Raw genomic sequence first — 19,078 nt, 5'->3', positions numbered from 1 at the left:
CAGAGTGGCTTTACCATTTTATATTTTCACTAGCAATATATGAGGTTTCCAATTTCTCTTATCCTCACCAACATTTGTTAGGGTTTTGTTTGTTTTTTTAATGACCATCCAAGTGAGTAGTAAAGTGTTAATCTCAGTGGTTTGTTTGATTTGCATTTCCCTAATGGCTAATGATGTTGAGCATCTTTTCATATACTTACTGGCCATGTGTATTTCTTCTTTGGAGTCATATCTACTCAGATCCTTTGCTTAGTTTTTCATTGAGTTGTCTTTTTTATTTAGTTGTAGGAGTTCTTTATGTATAGATAAAAGTCCCATATCAGATAGATGAATGGAAGCCAATGAAAATGAAAACAGACATTCCAAAACCTTTCGGATGCAGCAAAGGCAGTCATAAGGGGGAAGTATATAGCAATCCAGACCTTCTGAAAGAAGGAAGAAATGTCTCAAATATACAACCTAACCTTATACCTAAAGGAGCTGGAAAAAGAATAGCCAGTAAAGCTGAAAACCATCAGAAGAACAGAAATATTAAAGTTCAGAGCAGAAATCAATGATATCGAAATCCAAAAAAACAGAACAGATCAATGAAACTAGGAGCTGGTTCTTTGAAAGAATTAACAAAATTGATAAACCCCTAGCCAGACTTATCAAAAAGAAAAAGGAAAGGACCCAAATAAATATCATGAATGAAAGAGATCACAACCAACACCACAAAAATACAATTATAAGAGAATATTATGAACAACTATATGCCAACAAATTGGACACTCTGGAAGAAATGGGTACGTTCCTAGAAGCATATAAACTAGAAAAACAGGAATAAATAGAAAATTTGAACAGACCAATAACCACTAAAGAAATTGAATCGGTAATAAAAAATCAAACTAACAAGGGGCGCCTGGGTGTCTCAGTCAGTTAAGCATCTGACTCCTGGTTTGGCTCAGGTCACGGTCTCACAGTTTCATGAGTTTAAGCCCCACGTCAGTCTCTGCGCTGGCAGCACAGAGCCTGCTTGGGTTTCTCTCTCTCTCCCTTTCTTTGGTGCTGTCTCTCAAAAATAAATAAACTTAAAAAAAAATCAAACAAGACAAATAAATAAACTTAAAAAAAAAATCAAACAAGAGTCTAGGGCCAGATGGCTTCCTGGGAGAATTCTACCAAACATTTAAATGAGAATTAATACCTATTCCTTTGAAACTGTTCCAAAAAATAGAAGTGGAAGGAAAACTTCCAAACTCATTTTATGAGGCCAGCATTACCTGGAGTCCAAAACCAAACCAAACCTTTCCTAAAAAGGAAAATTACACACCAATTTCACTGATGAACATGGATGCAAAAATTCTCAACAAGGTACTAGTAAATTGAATCTAATAATAGATTAAAATAATTATTTACCATGATCAAGTGGGATTTATTCCTGGGCTGCAGGGCTGTTTCAATATCCACAAATCAACAGATGAAAGAAAGAACCACATGATCCTATCAATAGATGCCGAAAAAGCTTTTGACAAAATACATCATCCTTTCTTGATAAAAACCTTCAAGAGAGTAAGGATAGAAGGAAAATACATACTTCAACATCATAAAGTCTACGTACAAAAGACCCACACACCCACAGCTTATACCATCCTAAATGGGAAAATTTCAGAGCTTTCCTCCTAAGGTCAGGAACACAACAGGGATGTCGACTCTCACCACTGTTGTTCAAAATAGTACTGGAAGTTCTAACCTCATCAATCAGACAACAGAAATAAATAAAAGGCATCCAGATCAGCAAGTAAGAAGTCAGACTTTCACTCTTTGCAGATGACATGATACTCTACATGAAAACCCAAAAGACTCCACTGAAAAATTGCTAGAACTGATACATGAATTCAGCAAAGTCACAGGGTTTAAAATCAACATACAAAAGTCTGTTGCGAATGTATACACCAATAATGAAGCAGCAGAAAAAAATCAAGGAATCGATCCCATTTATAAGTACACCAAAACCCGTAAGATACCTAAAAATAAATCTAACCAAACAGGTGAAAAATTTATACACTGAAAACTATAGAATGCTTATGAAAAAAACTGAAGAAGACAAAAGGAAATGGAAAAGCATTCCACGCTCATGGATTGGAAGGACAAATATTGTTAAAATGTCGATACGGTCCAAAGCAATTTACACATTCAGTGCAATCCCTATCAAAATAACAGCATTCTTCACAGAGCTAGAGCAAACAATCCTAAAATTTGTATGGAACCAGAAAAGACCCCCCAAATGGCCAAACAGTTTTGAAGAAGAAAACCAAAGCTGGAGGCATCACAATTTGGGACTTCAAGCTGTACAAAGCTGTAATCACCAAGACAATATGGTACTGAGACAAAAACAGACACATAGATAAATGGAACAAAACAGAAAACCCAGAAATGGACCCACTAATGTATGGCCACCTAATCTTTGACAAAGTAGGAAAGTGCACCCGATGGAAAAAAGTCTCTTCAGCAAATGTTGGGAAAACTGGACCACTTTTTACACCATACACAAAAATAAATTTAAAATGGATAAAAGACCCAAATGTAAGATAGGAAACCATCAGAATGCTATAGGAGAACACAGGCAGTAACCTCTTTGACCTCTGCCTCAGTACCTTCTTACTAGACATGTCTCCAGATGCGAGGGAAACAAAAGCAAAAATGAACTATTGGGACCTCATTGAGATACATTGCTCCTGCACAGCAAAGGAAACAATAAACAACAGTAAAAGGCAACTGACAGAATGGGAGAAGATATTTACAAATGACATATCTGATAAAGGGGCCTTCCAAAGAAGGCAGCCGGTTGGCTAATAGACACATGAAAAGATGCTCAACATTTCTCCTCATCAGGGAAATACAAATGAAAACCACAATGAGGTACCACCTCACACCTGTCAGAATGGCTAAAATTAACCCAGGAAACAACAGATGTTGGCAAGAATGTGGAGAAAGGGGAACCCTTTTGCTCTGCTGGTGGGTATGCAAACTGGTGCAGCCACTCTGGAAAACAGTATGGAGGTCCCTCAAAAAATTACAAATACCCTACAACCCAGCAATTGCAGTACTAGCAATTTATCCAAAGGATACAAAAATGCTGACTTGAAGTAATTTTTATAGCTGCACTATCAACAGTAACCAAATTATGTAAAGAGCCCAAATGTCCATCAACTGATGACAGATAAAGATGCACACATGTATATGTCTGTATACACACACACAGACACACACAACACAGGAATATTACTTGGCAACGAAGAAGAATGAAATCTTGCCATTTGCAACAACATGGATGGAACTACAGTGTATTATGCTAAGTAAAATAAGAGAAAAATATGATTTCACTCGTGAAATTTAAGAAACAAAACAGATGAACATAGGGGAAAAGAATGAAAAATAAAATAAGATAAAAGCAGAGAGGGAGGCAACCCATGAAAGACTCTTAAATACAGAGAACAAACTGAGGGTTGCTGGAGGGGTGTTGAGTGGGGGGATGGGCTAAATGGGTTTTGGGCATTAAGGATGGCACTAGTTGGGATGAACACTGGGAGTTGTATGTAAGTGATGAATCACTAGGTTCTACTCCTGAAACCAATAATACACTATATGTTAACTAACTTGAATTTAAAAAAAAAACTTTTTTGTCCAAGATCATTTAAATAGTTAACAATGGCCCCAGGATTTAAACTTAGGCAGTCTGGTTCTAGAATATGTGCTTTTAACTGCTACACACTGTCTCTTGTTTGAAGAATGTATTTTATATTCACTCTGTAAAAGTCTTGTACATAATTTATTTTTTTATTATTGTACCTTATTTTTTTATTATTGTAAATAATATTTTTTGAGGTAAGTTTCCCAGTGATTGCTAATATAAGAATGAAAACGTTTGTACAGTGTTTCTTATATCTAGTAATCTTGTTGAACTATAACAGTTCTAATTGTTTTCTATGTAAGCAGTTCTGTGATTGGAAGGGTTTTTTGTTGCTGTTGTTCCTTTTGCATGTATATATATATATATATATATATATACATTTTTTAAATGTTTATTTTTGAAAGACAGAGAGAGAGCATAGAGCATGAGTGGGAGAGGGACAGAGAGACAGAGGGAGACACAGAATCTGAAGCGGGCTCCAGGCTCTGAGTTGTTAGCACAGAGTCTGACTTGGGGCTTGAACTCAAGTGCTGTGAGATCATAATGTGAGCCGACACTTAACTGACTGAGCCACCCAGGCACTCCTGAATCCATATATTTCTGTCAAGTAGTTCCAGTTCTGTGCTATATAGAAGCAATGATGGGAGGGGGGAATGCATCTTCCTCTCAGTTAACATTTCTCCATTTTAGTATGACTTTCTAAGTTTCTGATTACAAATTTCTTCTCAGGTTAAGGAAATTGCCTGTTGTGTGAGTCAAGAAACAAATGGTACACTTTGTTTATTTACCAGGGTGTGGTTAGAGTTTAAGGCCACTTGCAAGAGATAATGCTATACTATCCCTGGGCCTAAAAGGGCAAAGAAAGGGAGTGGTTACTAGAACCCAGGGAAGTTAACTTTACCAGAAGTCTTGTACTGAGAAGGAGGGAATTAGAGAAGTAAATAACCTGACCTCAACGCTTTTCCTGCCCTCCACTGTCTTGCTCCATTAAGCGACAAGGGACCCCCATTGATACAGTTGAGTCAAAATAACTTCTTGGAAAAAGAGGAAGATACATAGCATCTTTTCTATCTTTATTTCAAGAAACAATTTAAAATATGAATGGGTATTGAATATTTTTCACCTACATTTTCTGTATTTATTGAAATGATTTTATGAGTTTCCTCCTTTAATCTGTTCAATCTGAACTATTATTTTCGTCACATATTTTCTTTGTCTGGTTTTGATATCAGGTTTTTTTTTAGCTTCATGATATGAGTTGAGGAGCATTTATTTTTCTGTTTTGTGGAAGAATTTGTATCAGATAAGGATTTTGTTCCTTAAAGTCTGATAGAACTTAACTAAATTCATCAGAGTAGCCAAATGTCTGTCTCTGTCTTTTCTTTTTCCCTTTCCTTTTTTCCTATCCTTTTTACATTTCATTCTCTTTCCTGGGAAAAGATAGATTTGTAACCACTGATTCAGTTTCTTAAATATCTTGAATTTTTGTCAGTGTGATAGTAAAATATAGTTGGATTATATTTTTATAATCTACTTATGACTCCTTTTTTATTCCTGATGTTGTTTATTTATTGCTTCTATCTTTTTCTATATCAGCATTGCCCCCAGCATTTTTGGAGTACAATGGTAGGGGAAGGGAGAAGATGCCAAAGTTTTTACTGTTCAGTAGTTAGACTTTCATTTACTCTCCCTGTTTTAGGATAGTAACTCTGACCTCCTCTGTGTCCACCTTTATGCCTAGACCCTAAATTCAGAGATCCTTTGGTTGAAGTCTTTGGAGTGGACCTTTATGAAGCCCAAACATCACTGCTTAGCTTACTGCTTTTGATTTCCTCTTTACTTATATAGACCCCTATGAATTTCCTTTCTTTCCTTGGGAGCTCAGCTATGCATTTAAGAAAATATTTGTTATATTTTATCCTACATCTCTCTAGTAGAAAAGTTTTTTAGGTTATCTAGTCCGGTGTGTTGAAATAAATACCAGGCCTAGTACTTTAAAAAAATATTTAAAGTAAAAAGGGAAAGTTTATCTCTCTACTCTTCCAGTTCTTTTATCTTTTTCATGAATAAAAATATCATCAACTTCTTTAACTACTAAGTACATAGATATATACCTAGTTCCTCCATCTTGTTGTTATGTCATCATGAACACTCTGCCCTCTGTTCCTTAGGCCAGGAACAGAGAGATGATAAGGTACACCCTTCTCTTAATTACCTTGGCCTAGAAGTGACTAATACCACTTCTGCTCACATTTCAGTAGATCACATGGATATCTGGTGAGTTTATGCCACACTTGATTGAGTTCATTCTGTAGAATTGGCTTGTAGGTGTAACTACTTGACATGAATATGGCTTGACAAATAGAATTGTAATACTAAGATTTCATAAACATTTTACACCCATAAACTTTAATGGTTTTGGATAATTAGGTAGACCATATTGTGAGAGTTTGTTGGATAAAATGTCTTATAAGTTGTGTTTTAAACAAAAATATTTTCTTTCCCTCATCTTTTAGGAAACAAACAAAGAATCTAGTTCCAGGATACAGGAACATTTTAGTATTTTCTAGAATTATTATTGGTTATAAATCAAAGAATTAAATGCACAATAATTGGACTTAATTAAGTTAAACGATAATTTTTTTAAAGGTAAAATCATAACTTCCTTGTAGACATGAAATAAATAGTTGTTAAAGATTTTGTTGAACTCATTATTTAATGAGGGAACGAAGCAGATATTGAAACTGGTTCAGAAGAGAAGCCAAAGAAGAACAAATTTATAAGGAATAAGGGAAGTGAAAATAAGTATATATGTGTGGATACTGAATTCCCCCCTCCCATGGTGGGTAGAGGGTGAAGGGAAGTCAGTTGAACCTCCTCTGGCCAGAATTTATTTATGTTTCTGTGGACAGGAATTATTTTGTATTTGCGTAAAGCTTTATCTACATTTTACTTAGTTGTAAAATAGTTCAAGGACAGTGAAAAGCTAGAATTAGATGAAGAAGAATGTGCTGTAAACAATATGCAGTTTTTCATTGGAGATACACAGTAATCTTTTTTTGCTTCCAAATGTATTTCCAGCTGAAACTCATACCAGATAAATTATGATTCAACAGTATTGTTTTTTTTGAGAAATATGTAGGGCAATTATAAAGCATTATAAAAAACCAACATGCAAATGTTTTATTTATCTATATTTCAGGTTTATGCTGCTGATTGTACTGATGGTGTTCTTTTAGAGCTACGAAAATATTTGCCAAAATATTATGGCATCTGGTCACCTCCAACTGCACCAAATGGTAACCTTTTCTTAAGAATACATCCTTTAGTATTAATTCATGAGAGTAGCTTTTTAAAAGTCTGTATATAAAATCAAGCCTAGTGTTATACAAACAATATTTGTGTGTTTTTCTTTCTAGTATTTTTTCTACTTCATTAAGGAAAACTTAATACTTTTGCTTTTCATAACCAGTTTCTTAAATGGTATGTAACATTAATGACCAATTTGTTGTAATTGAATAAAAAAATCTACATACTTAGTACTATATTAATTTATAGATGTTCCTTTTTCCTAATTTATTGGACAGTTTCCCATTTTGAGTAGGAAAAAAAATATTTTCTTTGTATGACTTTTTCTCTGTATCTCCTATCCCCATCTCTAGGTTCTAAATTGCAGTCTTTTAAAAACTACTGCTAAGTTTCATGGTTAGAGGACAAAATGATCTATGTAAAGTCACAGCATTTCTTTCTTAGTGAATGCTTGAAGCAGTGTTTGCCTTTTCAAGGCCTTTGACAGAACAAATTTTATTTAAACAAGTAACATGACTGCCTAAAAATTGAAGAAGGTTCATGAATGGGGGAAGAGTTTTAAACTTGACTGGGTTTCCTTCTACTAACTTACTAGGTATGCCATGTTTCATTTTTAGGGGAATCATGGTATCTCCCTGTGAGTTAGGTAATAGTAGGTAATAGTTAGGTATTAGTTCCTCAGTTAGGTAATAGTAAATCTATGATTCCCTGGGAATTCTGTATTTCAGTTATATGAAAAAAGAGTAAGCCTAGCTTTTCTTTTTCCTTTCTCCCTTCTTTCTTTTTTCTTTTGTTCCTTACTCCTTCCCTTCCTTTCTTTTTTTCTTTCTTTCTTGTCTTTAGTCCAATATACATATATTTCATATATATATAATACATATGTTATACATACATATATCCCTGATTCAGATCAGCACCTTAAATTGTGTCACAAATCTTTATGACCACCTTTACTTCATAGAGATTTCCATTGTAATGTAAGATATCTGGATTCCATTAAACTTTGCTACTAATTGCTATTTAATTTTGAGCAAATCATGACTCTTCAGTAAAGTGACATTGAAAGATTAACAAAGGTTGCTGAGGATGGGACTAGATTCAACATCTAGAAAGTAAATACTCAGTTTAAAAAGATTATTAAGAAGGAGTAGAATACTGAGCAAATGGCATTATTTTGAAAAGTAGGTATACAGAAAGAATTTGAGTGAGAGAAATATTTTAATTAAAAATGACATTTTATTGTTTGTGATTACTAGCATATGATTTAAAAATCAAGGACTTGCTCACAATCAACAGCCTTTTCATCTTCAGTACTAAATGGCCATCTATGCATCTATAGAAAGAGCAGTAACTTTGAAGTCAAACACTTGGTTTCTACCTTGATTATGTCCAAATTTTGAGAACTAAGAAACTGCTAAATATGTGAATTAAAGAACAACTAAATAGAAATTTGGCTAACTCGTTAACCTTTCTGATCTCTACTTTTTCTACTATAAATTGAAAATAATACCACAGAGAGTTGAGAAGATGCATGTTATGTTATGTGAGAATGCTTTGAAAACTCTGTATTCTTATTTGAATATAAATGGAAATTTGGTGCTACTGAGATGAGAAGATGAAGTAGGGAAAATGAAAGAAGAGAGGAGAAAATGCAAATAAAAGGAGTAAAAGAACAGGAATAAAAAGTATATATGTACAGAGTGGCTCAGTACTAGCAACAACTGCCTCAGGGAATTTCCTATTCCTTTTCAATTTTTTACCTCTGGAAGAAGTTAGATGAGAACTGCTGCACCATGCAGGTGCTTAGCTTTGATTTTAATAGAGAGTTTATGGAATCATTTTTCCATTTTTATCCTTTTGATTATAAATGAAATCAATATAAAATGGGAAACTTTTGTACATGTTTAGCCAACAGGGTCATGAAAACAAATTCTCTTAAATTTTAGTAGAATACTGGGGCGCCTGGGTAGCTTAGTTGGTTAAGTGTCCGACTCTTGATTTTGGCTTAGGTCATGGTCTTACAGTTCATGGGATCGAGCCCTATGTTGGGCTCTGCATTGCTGGTGTGAAGCCTGCTTGGGATTCTCTCTCTCCCTCTCTCTGTCCCTCCCCAACTCATTGTGGGTGCTCGCTCTCAAACATTAAAAAATATTTTAAAAATTTTAGTAGAATACTGTGGTTAACATTACTTTATTTTACATATGAAATAACTGGCCTTTTATTCCCCCTTTGGGCATCTTTTTTTTAGGTGCTCAGAGTAGAGATTTATAAAACTTGATATACAGTTCTTACAATCCAAAGTAGTAAAATGTAGAAAGTACTGCCAGTTTGCTCAGCAAATTATTGTAACTTTGAGAGAAGCCTAAGAATGTGCTGATTGATAAGGTTTTTTTCTTTTGATTTTTTATGATAGCTTTATCAAGGCATAATTTATGTACCATAAAACTCACCCATTTAAGCTATACAATTCAGTAGTTTTTAGTATATTCATGGAGTTGTACAGTCATCACCATTAGTTAATTTTAGAGCATGACTAATGGGATTTTTTTGAAAGGTAAAACATTTTTTGCTGATACTATCTTTAAAGATTTTGAGCTAGTTATATATATTAAATTACATTTGTATCTGTGTATAAACATATGCCTAGTACATGTACTGTCAAAAGCCTTTTATTGGTAGTTCTTTAGGGAAATAGAGAAGTGTATCTTCAAGTAGGTTTGATCAAATTGAGAGTTTTCAATTGTAATCTCAATCAGCCTTACTGATTATTAGGTTTCTGGATCTAGCTACTAGTCAAATTTTAGGAAGTGTGGACTGAAATAAGTTGGCATACATGTTTTTTCTCTCCTTTACACTTAAATCAAATTTGGAGGCTCAAAATCTCTGCTTATAATTCTACTTTCAGCTTATTTTGCTCTTGGAAATGACTGATGATTGAAGTGGAAGGCAGAAGTAAGGCCTTCTCTGATTTTCCATATGGCTTCATAGTTGGCCAGGGGTTCCTTATGTGGCCTTTTCCCCTTTTTGAGAGGTTCAGAAATGAAGATGGTAATCAATACCTAGTAGATTTTCTAGATATGGCAGGGAAGAATTTGATTAAACTTGGAATCTGTATTCTTTTTTTTTTTTTTTTTAATTTTTTTTTTCAACGTTTATTCATTTATGGGACAGAGAGAGACAGAGCATGAACGGGGGAGGGGCAGAGAGGGAGACACAGAATCGGAAACAGGCTCCAGGCTCTGAGCCATCAGCCCAGAGCCCGACGCAGGGCTCGAACTCACGGACCGCGAGATCGTGACCTGGCTGAAGTCGGACGCCCAACCGACTGCGCCACCCAGGCGCCCCGAATCTGTATTCTTATAATTTATACAATCAATAATATTCAGTAAGGGGATCTAAATAAGTTTTTCTTCAGCTCCCTAAATGCGTTCTGCCTTGTCTTTCCTTTAAAGGAACTAATTATCTCATCTTTACTATTTAGTTAATACAGGTCTTTCAATTTTTCCACAATATTTCATATGTCTGTTTTCTTCTCTTTTGACACTGGGAATTTTCTGCCTCTTTCTTAGAGGGTCGGAAATATATTCCAGCAGTAGAAAACTTGCTATAGGAATTTTTTATGCTTAAAGTATTAAAAGCAATGTAAGTATTATATTTGAAATATAAACCTTGTTGCTAAAATTTTTACACAGCTACGGAAAGAGGGATGGATCTGTGTACTTTCTCTCAAGGTAGCTGGAGATGGGAGGAGAGAATCAGAAGGGGCCTGTTCTGTGCTTTTTTTCCCCCATCTTCTCACCCCATCCTCTGGTTTTTTGTTTTTTTTTTTTTAATGTTTATTTATTTTTGACAGAGAGAAAGAGCTTGAGCAGGGGAGGGGCAGAGAGAGAGGGAGACACAGAATTCGAAGCAGGCTTCAGGCTCTGAGCTGTCAGCACAGAGCCCGATGCGGGGCTCGAACACACAGACCGTGAGATCATGACCTGAGCTGAAGTTGGACGCTCAACCAACCTAGCCACCAAGGCGCGCCCTGGTTGTGGTTATTTTTTAAAGCACAGAAGCTTGGGTGGGTTCCAGTCTTGAACAGGATAGTCTCACTGTGCCATTACCTGTCACTATCAACAATCCATGTCTGTGTCCAGACCTTTTGTTTTCTCTTATTGAACAAGTCTGTTTGTGAGAGGCTTTCTTTAAAATGTGTCATACTCCTTGTGTGCCAGTGCTGGTCTCTTACGCTATAGCTTTTTATCATATTTGGGCTTGACTTAACCTACTTCTACACAGTCCTAACCTTTCCCCAGTCTTCCTTTGACTAAGGGATAAAATTTATGTCTTTATTTTTTATCCTTTCAGTGAAAAGATTTATGGCCCTTAAATCTGAGGGGCTTAGCACTTTCTCAAGCCCTGTCAGGGTTGTTCACCTTTTTGGTTCAATGCAGACTTCTTTGTTGTAATTTAATAACTATGCTAGTCTTGGTGGGTCAAGGTAAAAGAAAAAAGGGTGAAGTCTTTTTTGTCTGGTGGCCTTTTATTTAATTAATCGAAAATACATACCTTTTCTAACTTTGTCACTTTGGTGAAAAGCAGAGGTGTGCCTGGGTGGCATTGTCAGTTAAGCATCTGGCTCAGGTCATGATCTCAGGGTTTGTGGGATCGGACCAGCATCAGACGCTGCACTGACAGCATGGAGTCTGCTTGGGATTCTCTCTTTCCCTGCCCTGCTTTGTGCTCTCGCTCACTTGCTCTCTCAAAAAATAAATATACATTTTTTAAAAAGCAGATAAATTCTGTTTTTGAGAAAAAGTTTTTAGGAGAAATGCTTCTCATGTTCATAAGTGAAAATTATGATCTCATTCAGAACTTTGGGAAGATTCTTTCAAATAAAAAGGGGAAGAATTTCTTTCCTCCATTCCTTTAGTGTAGCTAGATCCCTACTTTCAGGCTAAAGCTATAATTAGTTCAGCTATAGTATGTAATAACTGGGACTTCTATAATGTTTTACTTGAATCTCCATTTATAATGGTTTTCTATGGGAAGATGTATGCAGGATGCCAAAGTGGTTTACAGATGAACTTTTGATGAATGCCTATATTCTAAAAAGCAAGATATTTATTTTCCTTTTTAGAGTATTAAGACTAAAATGTGTATTTGGCAGTGACCATATTTTAAATTGACTTACTTTTCTTAAGCTATAGTTCTGTTGTATACTCTGTGCGAAGGATTTATTCCTATTACTAATTAAACATTTTTTTTAATGTTTATTTTTGAGAGACAGAGCATGAGTTGGGGGAGGGACAGAGAGAGAGGGAGACACAGAATCTGAAGCAGGCTCCAGGCTCAGAGCTATCAGCAAAGAGCCTGACATGGGGCTAGAACTCATGAACTGTAAGATCATGACCTGAGCTGAAGTCAGACGCTCAACTGACTGAGCCACCCAGGTGCCCCTCCTATTACTAATTTTCAATGAAGAATTTTAAAAATTATTAAAATACTGAGAGATCTAGTGAGGCATAGATGACATAAACTGTATTCTCAAAGGGGAATACATTTCTGGAATAGCTTTTAAAATAAGTTATTTTTAATGTCCTTATATCTATTTCATGCCTTTGCTTATGAATATTGTTTAATAACCTCCTGAAGAGTTTCTGAGTGATATTTACACTTGTTATAAATTTGTTGGTCAGTTTTTTTTTTTTTTCCCAGATGGAGTAATAATAATTGTTGACTCTGGATTTGTTTTAACTTTTTTCTCAGTTTTAAGATTTCCTCATTTTGTTTTCCCCTGGTAGTTATTTGAGTAGTAATATGTTTGCCTATTACTAATTAAGGTTTTTCTTTAATAACAGATTTATACCTAAAACTGGAAGATGTGACCCATAAATTTAATAAGCCCTGTATAATGGATGTAAAGATAGGGCAAAAGAGTTATGATCCTTTTGCCTCATCTGAGAAGATTAAGCAACAGGTCAGCAAGTACCCATTAATGGAAGAGATTGGGTTCTTGGTGCTTGGCATGAGGGTAAGAGTGATTATTTGTAACATTTCTTTTTACATGTTCTTCCCTTGAAAATTATAGATGTTATTATAATAGCTATATATTAGAAGATAATATATTTTGGATTTGGGTTGTCCATATTTCCCCCAATGAGGGTAGAGATTTTTATCTCTTGCTCACTAATATATGGTCAGTGTCTGGAATGATTCCGACACACAGTATGTAATTAATAAATGAATAAATGGCTGAACTGCAAGACTCTCGCTCAGGTAATTTTGTTTTTAGGAAGCTTAAGTTTAGGTGCAAAGTAAATAGCATGATAAGTAAACGTGATATTATTATGATTTTGCTGTGAGAAAAGTGCTAAGTTTATATGTTCAGTTATTTTTCTATATTTTTTTAAATAGAAAAGGAAAATTAAAAATTAGGTTATTGCTTCAGCTGTGATTTAAAACGGTTAAATTTGCTCATGATTCTGTGGGTTGGCAGTTTGAATTGGGCTCAGGTGGTCAATTTGCTGATCTCACACAGGGACACATATGGCTATGCTCATCTGATGGGTCAGCTAGAGCTAGACAGTCTAAAACAACCTCACTCTCATGTCTGGGAAATGGTACTGTTGGCTGGATCCTTCTCCCTGTAATCTCTCATGTTCCAGAAGGCTAACTGGAGCTTCTTCATGTATCACAGTCCAAGAATGCAAGAGTGAGAGCTAAAAGGGCTCTTGAAAGCTACATTAGAAAGTCATTTACTGTCATGTCTATGGAATTTTATAGGTCAAAGTATATCACAGGGCCAGCCTGTATTGATAGGGAAAAGAAACAGACTCCACTTCTGATTGTAGGAATAGAGAAGTCGCAATACAAATGGTAGTGCACACAAGAATGGGAAGGATTGTTGAGGCTATCTTTGTAAATAATATGCCACAGTTAAAAAGTGATGTGGAATAAAATCCTCTAAGCAAATGGTATGCCTTCTAAATGTGTGGAGGTAAAATTTGTATATATGATAAATGATTGCTTACCTTTATAAGCATAATGGGTAGTTTTGAAATTCATCATGTAAGATGATATATAGGTCTTCCTTTTGACTTTTAAACAGGTAAGTTAATATCATGTAAGATGATATGTAGGTTTTCCTTTTGACTTTTAAACAGGAAAGTTAATAGGAAGCATTATAGATGAATTGTTAATGTGATGGTAATAACAGCACAGTTGAATTTGGTATTCTGATTGTAAATAAAACCAAAGAAATTAGAATAGAAAACTATAATTAAATATGGGTATATGGTAAAGAAAAAAAGGGTAATGGAATAATATTAAAACAAACAAGGAATAAACATCCCGTGGGAATCTAACTGGGCAACTTTTTAACCTTCACTGTTGTCAAATCCCTTTCTCTCCTACTTTCCATTCTCACTTTTAGCAGATGACTTTGCCTTCAAAAAAAATAAATAAAAGCCATCAGACAGGATTTCCTTTAATTTTCTGCTGACAGATATAAATACCTAACCTGCAAGTACTTTCATTCCATCTTTATTCCTGTCACGTTGAAGAATTTTCCATCCTTCTGTCTAAGCATAACTCTTCCTATGTTCTCTGGATCTCAGTCCTCTCCACCTCTTTAGGAACCAAATACTGTTGATTTTCACTTGTTTTTCTTATATGTTCAACTTCTATTTGTCTTTCTCTCTCTATTGACTCTTTAACTTTTGTTTTAAATATGATCAAATTACTCAAATTTTTCAGGAACAAAACCTCAAAACCCATAATTACTGTGCTCTGCTCTCCAGCAGAGAGACTTACTCCCCTTTACAACTGAACTAGTTATTTCCATTTAGTATTCTTAAACTCATTCCAATCTGGCTTCTGTTCCATCCTGCCTCCAGATTTGCACGTCCCTAAGATCCCTGAAGACATCTCCATTGTTACTAGATCCAAATGGCATTTTTTTTCTTAAATATGAAATTTATTGTCAAATTGGTTTCCATACAACACCCAGTGCTCATCCCAACAGGTGCCCTCCTCAATACCCATCACCTACCCACCCTTCCCTCCCACCCCCATCAACCCTCAGTTTGTTCTCAGTTTGTAAGAGTCTCTTATGTTTTGGCTCCCTCCCTCTACTCACTTTACTTCGCTTTGAAAAGCAGCTTTCAGTGCTAAGTCCTTCTTGAAATTGTCCTCTTAGTGTTCATGACACTACATAGTCTCCTGGCTTTTTCCTAAGACCACTTTGTAGTCTTCTTGTCCAGCTCATTTCTTTTTATTTATTCTTTAAATATTGAGGTATTTTGTTCAGTTCCATTTTACTGCCTCCTTTTTTCTTTCTGTTTCTTCCTAAGCAGTGTCTTTGTTCTTACCGATTAATTTTTCACTTACACTGATAACACCCAAATATATATCTTCTGCCTCTGGTTTTTCTTTGCTCTCCTAATCTGTATAGCTAGATACTGGGATAATGTAAAGACATCTAGAATGAATACATAAAAAACGGACACACATTCCTCTTACAAACTACAACCACATAAATAGTAACATCTCTGTTATTCCCTATCCCAATAAAGGCATCACCATACGAAGTTTTACAAAGGAGAAAGCTTGTAGTACTGTCACATCTTAGAACCATCCATCATTCCTATTGATCTTAGTTCCCTAACACCTCTTGAGTCCAGTTATCTCTTCTCAGACTCTAGTCTCTTAACTGATATCTCAAGTTCAATTTTGCTCTCTTCCAGTCTGTTCATCAAACATTGCAAAAGGTCTAATTATCATATTTCCCTATTTAAAAACTCTTTAGTGGGTTTCCATTACCTTTAGGGTATGTATACAGGATAAATAAGGCATTGCATGATTTGGCATTCTTGGGATATGTGGCTTCCCCAGACAAATGGAGGTTCTTCTTTTTGTATCTCTCTCTCTCTCTTTTTTTTTTTAATTTAATTTAATTTTTTTTTTTTAAGTTACATCCAAATTAGTTAGCATATAGTGCAACAGTGATTTCAGGAGTAGATTCCTTAATGCCTCTTACCCATTTAGCCCATCCCCCCTCCCACATCCCCTCCAGTAACCCTCAGTTTGTTCTCCATATTTATGAGTCTCTTTTGTTTTCTCCCCCTCCCTGTTTTTATATTATTTTTGTTTCCCTTCTCTTATGTTCATCTGTTTTGTCTCTTAAAGTCCTCATATGAGTGAAGTCATATGATTTTTGTCTTTCTCTGACTAATTTCACTTAGCACAATACCCCCCAGTTCCATCCACATAGTTGCAAATGGCAAGATTTCATTCTTTTTGATTGCCGAGTAATACTCCATTGTACATATATACCACATCTTCTTTATCCATTCATCCATTGATGGACATTTGGGCTCTTTCCATACTTTGGCTATTGTTGATAGTGCTGGTATAAACATGGGGGTGCATGTGTCCCTTCAAAACAGCACACCTGTATCCTGTGGATAAATGCCTAGTAGTGCAATTGCTGGGTCGTAGGGTAGTTCTATTTTTAGTTTTTTGAGGAACCTCTATACTGTTTTCCAGAGTGGCTGCACCAGTTTGCATTCCCATCTCTTTTTTTTTTTTAATGTTTTATTTTGAGAGACAGAGACAGAGAGACAGACAGAGTGAGAGCAGGGGAGGGTCAGAGAGAGAGGGAGACACAGAATCTGAAGTAGGCTCCAGGCCCTGAGCTGTCAGTAACAGAGCCTGACATGGGGCTCTAACTCATTGAACCATGTGGTCATGACCTGAGCTGAAGTCGGACACTTAACCGACTGAGCTACCCAGGCTCCCTGTGTTTGTATCTTTTTAATAAAAACTTTATTGAGATATAATTTATACATCACTCAATTCACTCACTTAAAATATATGGTTCATTGGTTTTAGTATATTTATAGAGTTGGGCAACCATCACCACGTTCAACTTTAGAATATTTTCATCACCCCAGAAAGAAATGCCATACCTATTAATAGTCACCCCTCATTTTCTTCCAGTCTTTCAATGCCCCCTAGCGTTAGGCAACTCTGATCTACTTTCTGTCCTATAGATTTGCCTCTTCTGGACATTTCATATAAATGAAACTGTGTGATACACTGGATGGTCTACGGTGACTGGATTCTTTCCACTTAATGTTTTCAAAGTGCATCCATATATCAGTATTGTATTCCTTTTTTCTGCTAAGTAATGTTTCATTGTATATATATGCCACATTTTCTTTATCCATTTATTGATAGGCATTGAGTTTCCATTTTTTGGCTATTATCAATAATGCTATTATGAACATGAATGTACAGGTTTTTACATGTGCATATCTTCTTATTTTGTGTAGATTTCTAAGTTTGAAATTGGCAGGTCCTGTGGTTAAGTTTGTTTAACTTTTTAAGAAACTGCCAGTCTTTTTCCAGTTACTGCACCATTTTACATTCCTACCAGTGTTGTATTAGCATTCCAGTTTCTCCACATCCTTGCCCAACCCTTGTTAATTGTCTTTTTTTTTTTAAACCACTGCCATCCTAATGGGTGTGAAGCAGTATGTCATTATGTTTTTTTTTTAATTTTTTTAATGTTTTTTATTTATTTTTGAGACAGAGACAGAGTGTGGGGAGTGGGGGGGAAGGAGAGAGAGAGACACAGAATCCGAAGCAGGCTCCAGGCTCTGAGCTGACAGTACAGAGCCTGACACGGGGCTCGAACTCACGAACCGTGCAATCATGACCTGAGCCAAAGTCGATGCTTAACCAACCTAGCCACCCAGGTGCTCCAGTGGTTTTGATTTACAGTTCCCTAATGGCTAATGATATTAAGTATCTTTTCTTTTCATGCACTTATTGACCATTTGTATATCTTCTTTGGAGAAGTGTCTATTCTGATCCTTTGCCCATTGGGTCATATTTCTTTTTTTTTTTTTTTTTAACGTTTACTTGTTATTGAGAGACAGAGAAAGAACGTGAGCAGGGGAGGGGCAGAGGGAGAGGGAGACACAGAATCTGAAGCAGATTCCAGGCTCTGAGCTGTCAGCACAGAGCCCGATGCAGGGCTCGAACTCACAAACCGCGAGATCATGACCTGAGCCAAAGTTGGGACGCTTAACTGACTGAGCCACCCAGGCACCCCCATATTTCTTTTTACTAATGTTTTATACAAATCCCTGATATATGATTTGCAGATATTTTATTTCTTTTTACTAATGAGTTTTATACAAATCCCTGATACATGATTTGCAGGTATTTTCTCCCTCCCCTCCCCTTTTTAACTTTCTTGACAGTTCCTTTGAAGCACAAAAGTTTTCATTTTGAAATCTATTTTTTTCTTTTGTTACTTATGCTTTTGGTGTTATAGCTAAGAAATCATTGCCTAACCTAAAGTCTTGAAGATTTACTCCTATTTGTCTTCAAAACGTTTTATAGTTTTAGTTCTTACATTGAGATCTGTGATTCATTTTGATTTTGGGGGATGTGGTTTCAGGAAGGGAACAAATTTGCATATGGATATCTAGTGGTCCCAGCACCATTTGTTGAAGAGACCATTCTTTACCTCATTGAATGGTCTTGACACTTATTCAAAATAAGTTGACTATAAATGTGAGAATTTATTTCTGGACTCTCAGTTCTGTTTTCTTGATCCATATTACCTATCTTTATGCTAGTATCATACTCTTTTTTTTTTTTTAATTTAAACTTTATTGAGGTATAATTGACCTCTAAAATTTTAAGGTAATTAAAGTGTACCTCATGGTGATTTGATATACATTTGAAAGGATATCCCCCAGCTAGTTAATTAACACATCAATCACCTCATGTGTTTATCATTTATTTGTGTCTGAGAGAACATTTAAGTTCTACCCTCTTAGCAGATTTCAATTCTATTGTACAATACAGTGTTATCAACTATAGTCACCATGTTTTACATTAGATCCTCAGACTTTATTCATTTTATAGCTGATAGTTTGTAACTTTTTAACCACGTTATCCTATTTCCCCCACCTCACAGCCCTTGGCAACTGCTTTTCTACTCTGTTTCTATGAGTTTTATTTATTTTTTTGAGATTATTCATATGAGTGATGCCATGAAGTACTTGTCTTTCTTTGGCTAATTTTATGTAG

The 19,078-nt window shown here is 35.5% G+C and overlaps 1 protein-coding gene across 4 annotated transcripts in view; it reads left to right on the top strand.

Annotated features, from left to right (window-relative positions):
• The window catches only part of IPMK (inositol polyphosphate multikinase), a 68,020-nt gene that overhangs the window by 21,446 nt on the left and 27,496 nt on the right, over positions 1–19,078 (top strand). For all 4 annotated transcript variants that reach the window (XM_086679742.1, XM_086679739.1, XM_086679741.1 and 1 more), the window contains 2 exons: positions 6,876–6,972; positions 12,829–13,001. In XM_086679742.1, coding sequence (XP_086535868.1) covers positions 6,876–6,972; positions 12,829–13,001 — 270 coding nt within the window. The remainder of the gene's footprint in view (positions 1–6,875; positions 6,973–12,828; positions 13,002–19,078) is intronic.

Source organism: Puma concolor, chromosome D2, assembly GCF_028749965.1.
Source record: "Puma concolor isolate L17-30 chromosome D2, mPumCon1.1.hap2, whole genome shotgun sequence".
In the NCBI taxonomy this organism is placed as follows: Eukaryota; Metazoa; Chordata; class Mammalia; order Carnivora; family Felidae; genus Puma; species Puma concolor.
This window is presented reverse-complemented; position numbering and strand designations above follow the sequence as displayed.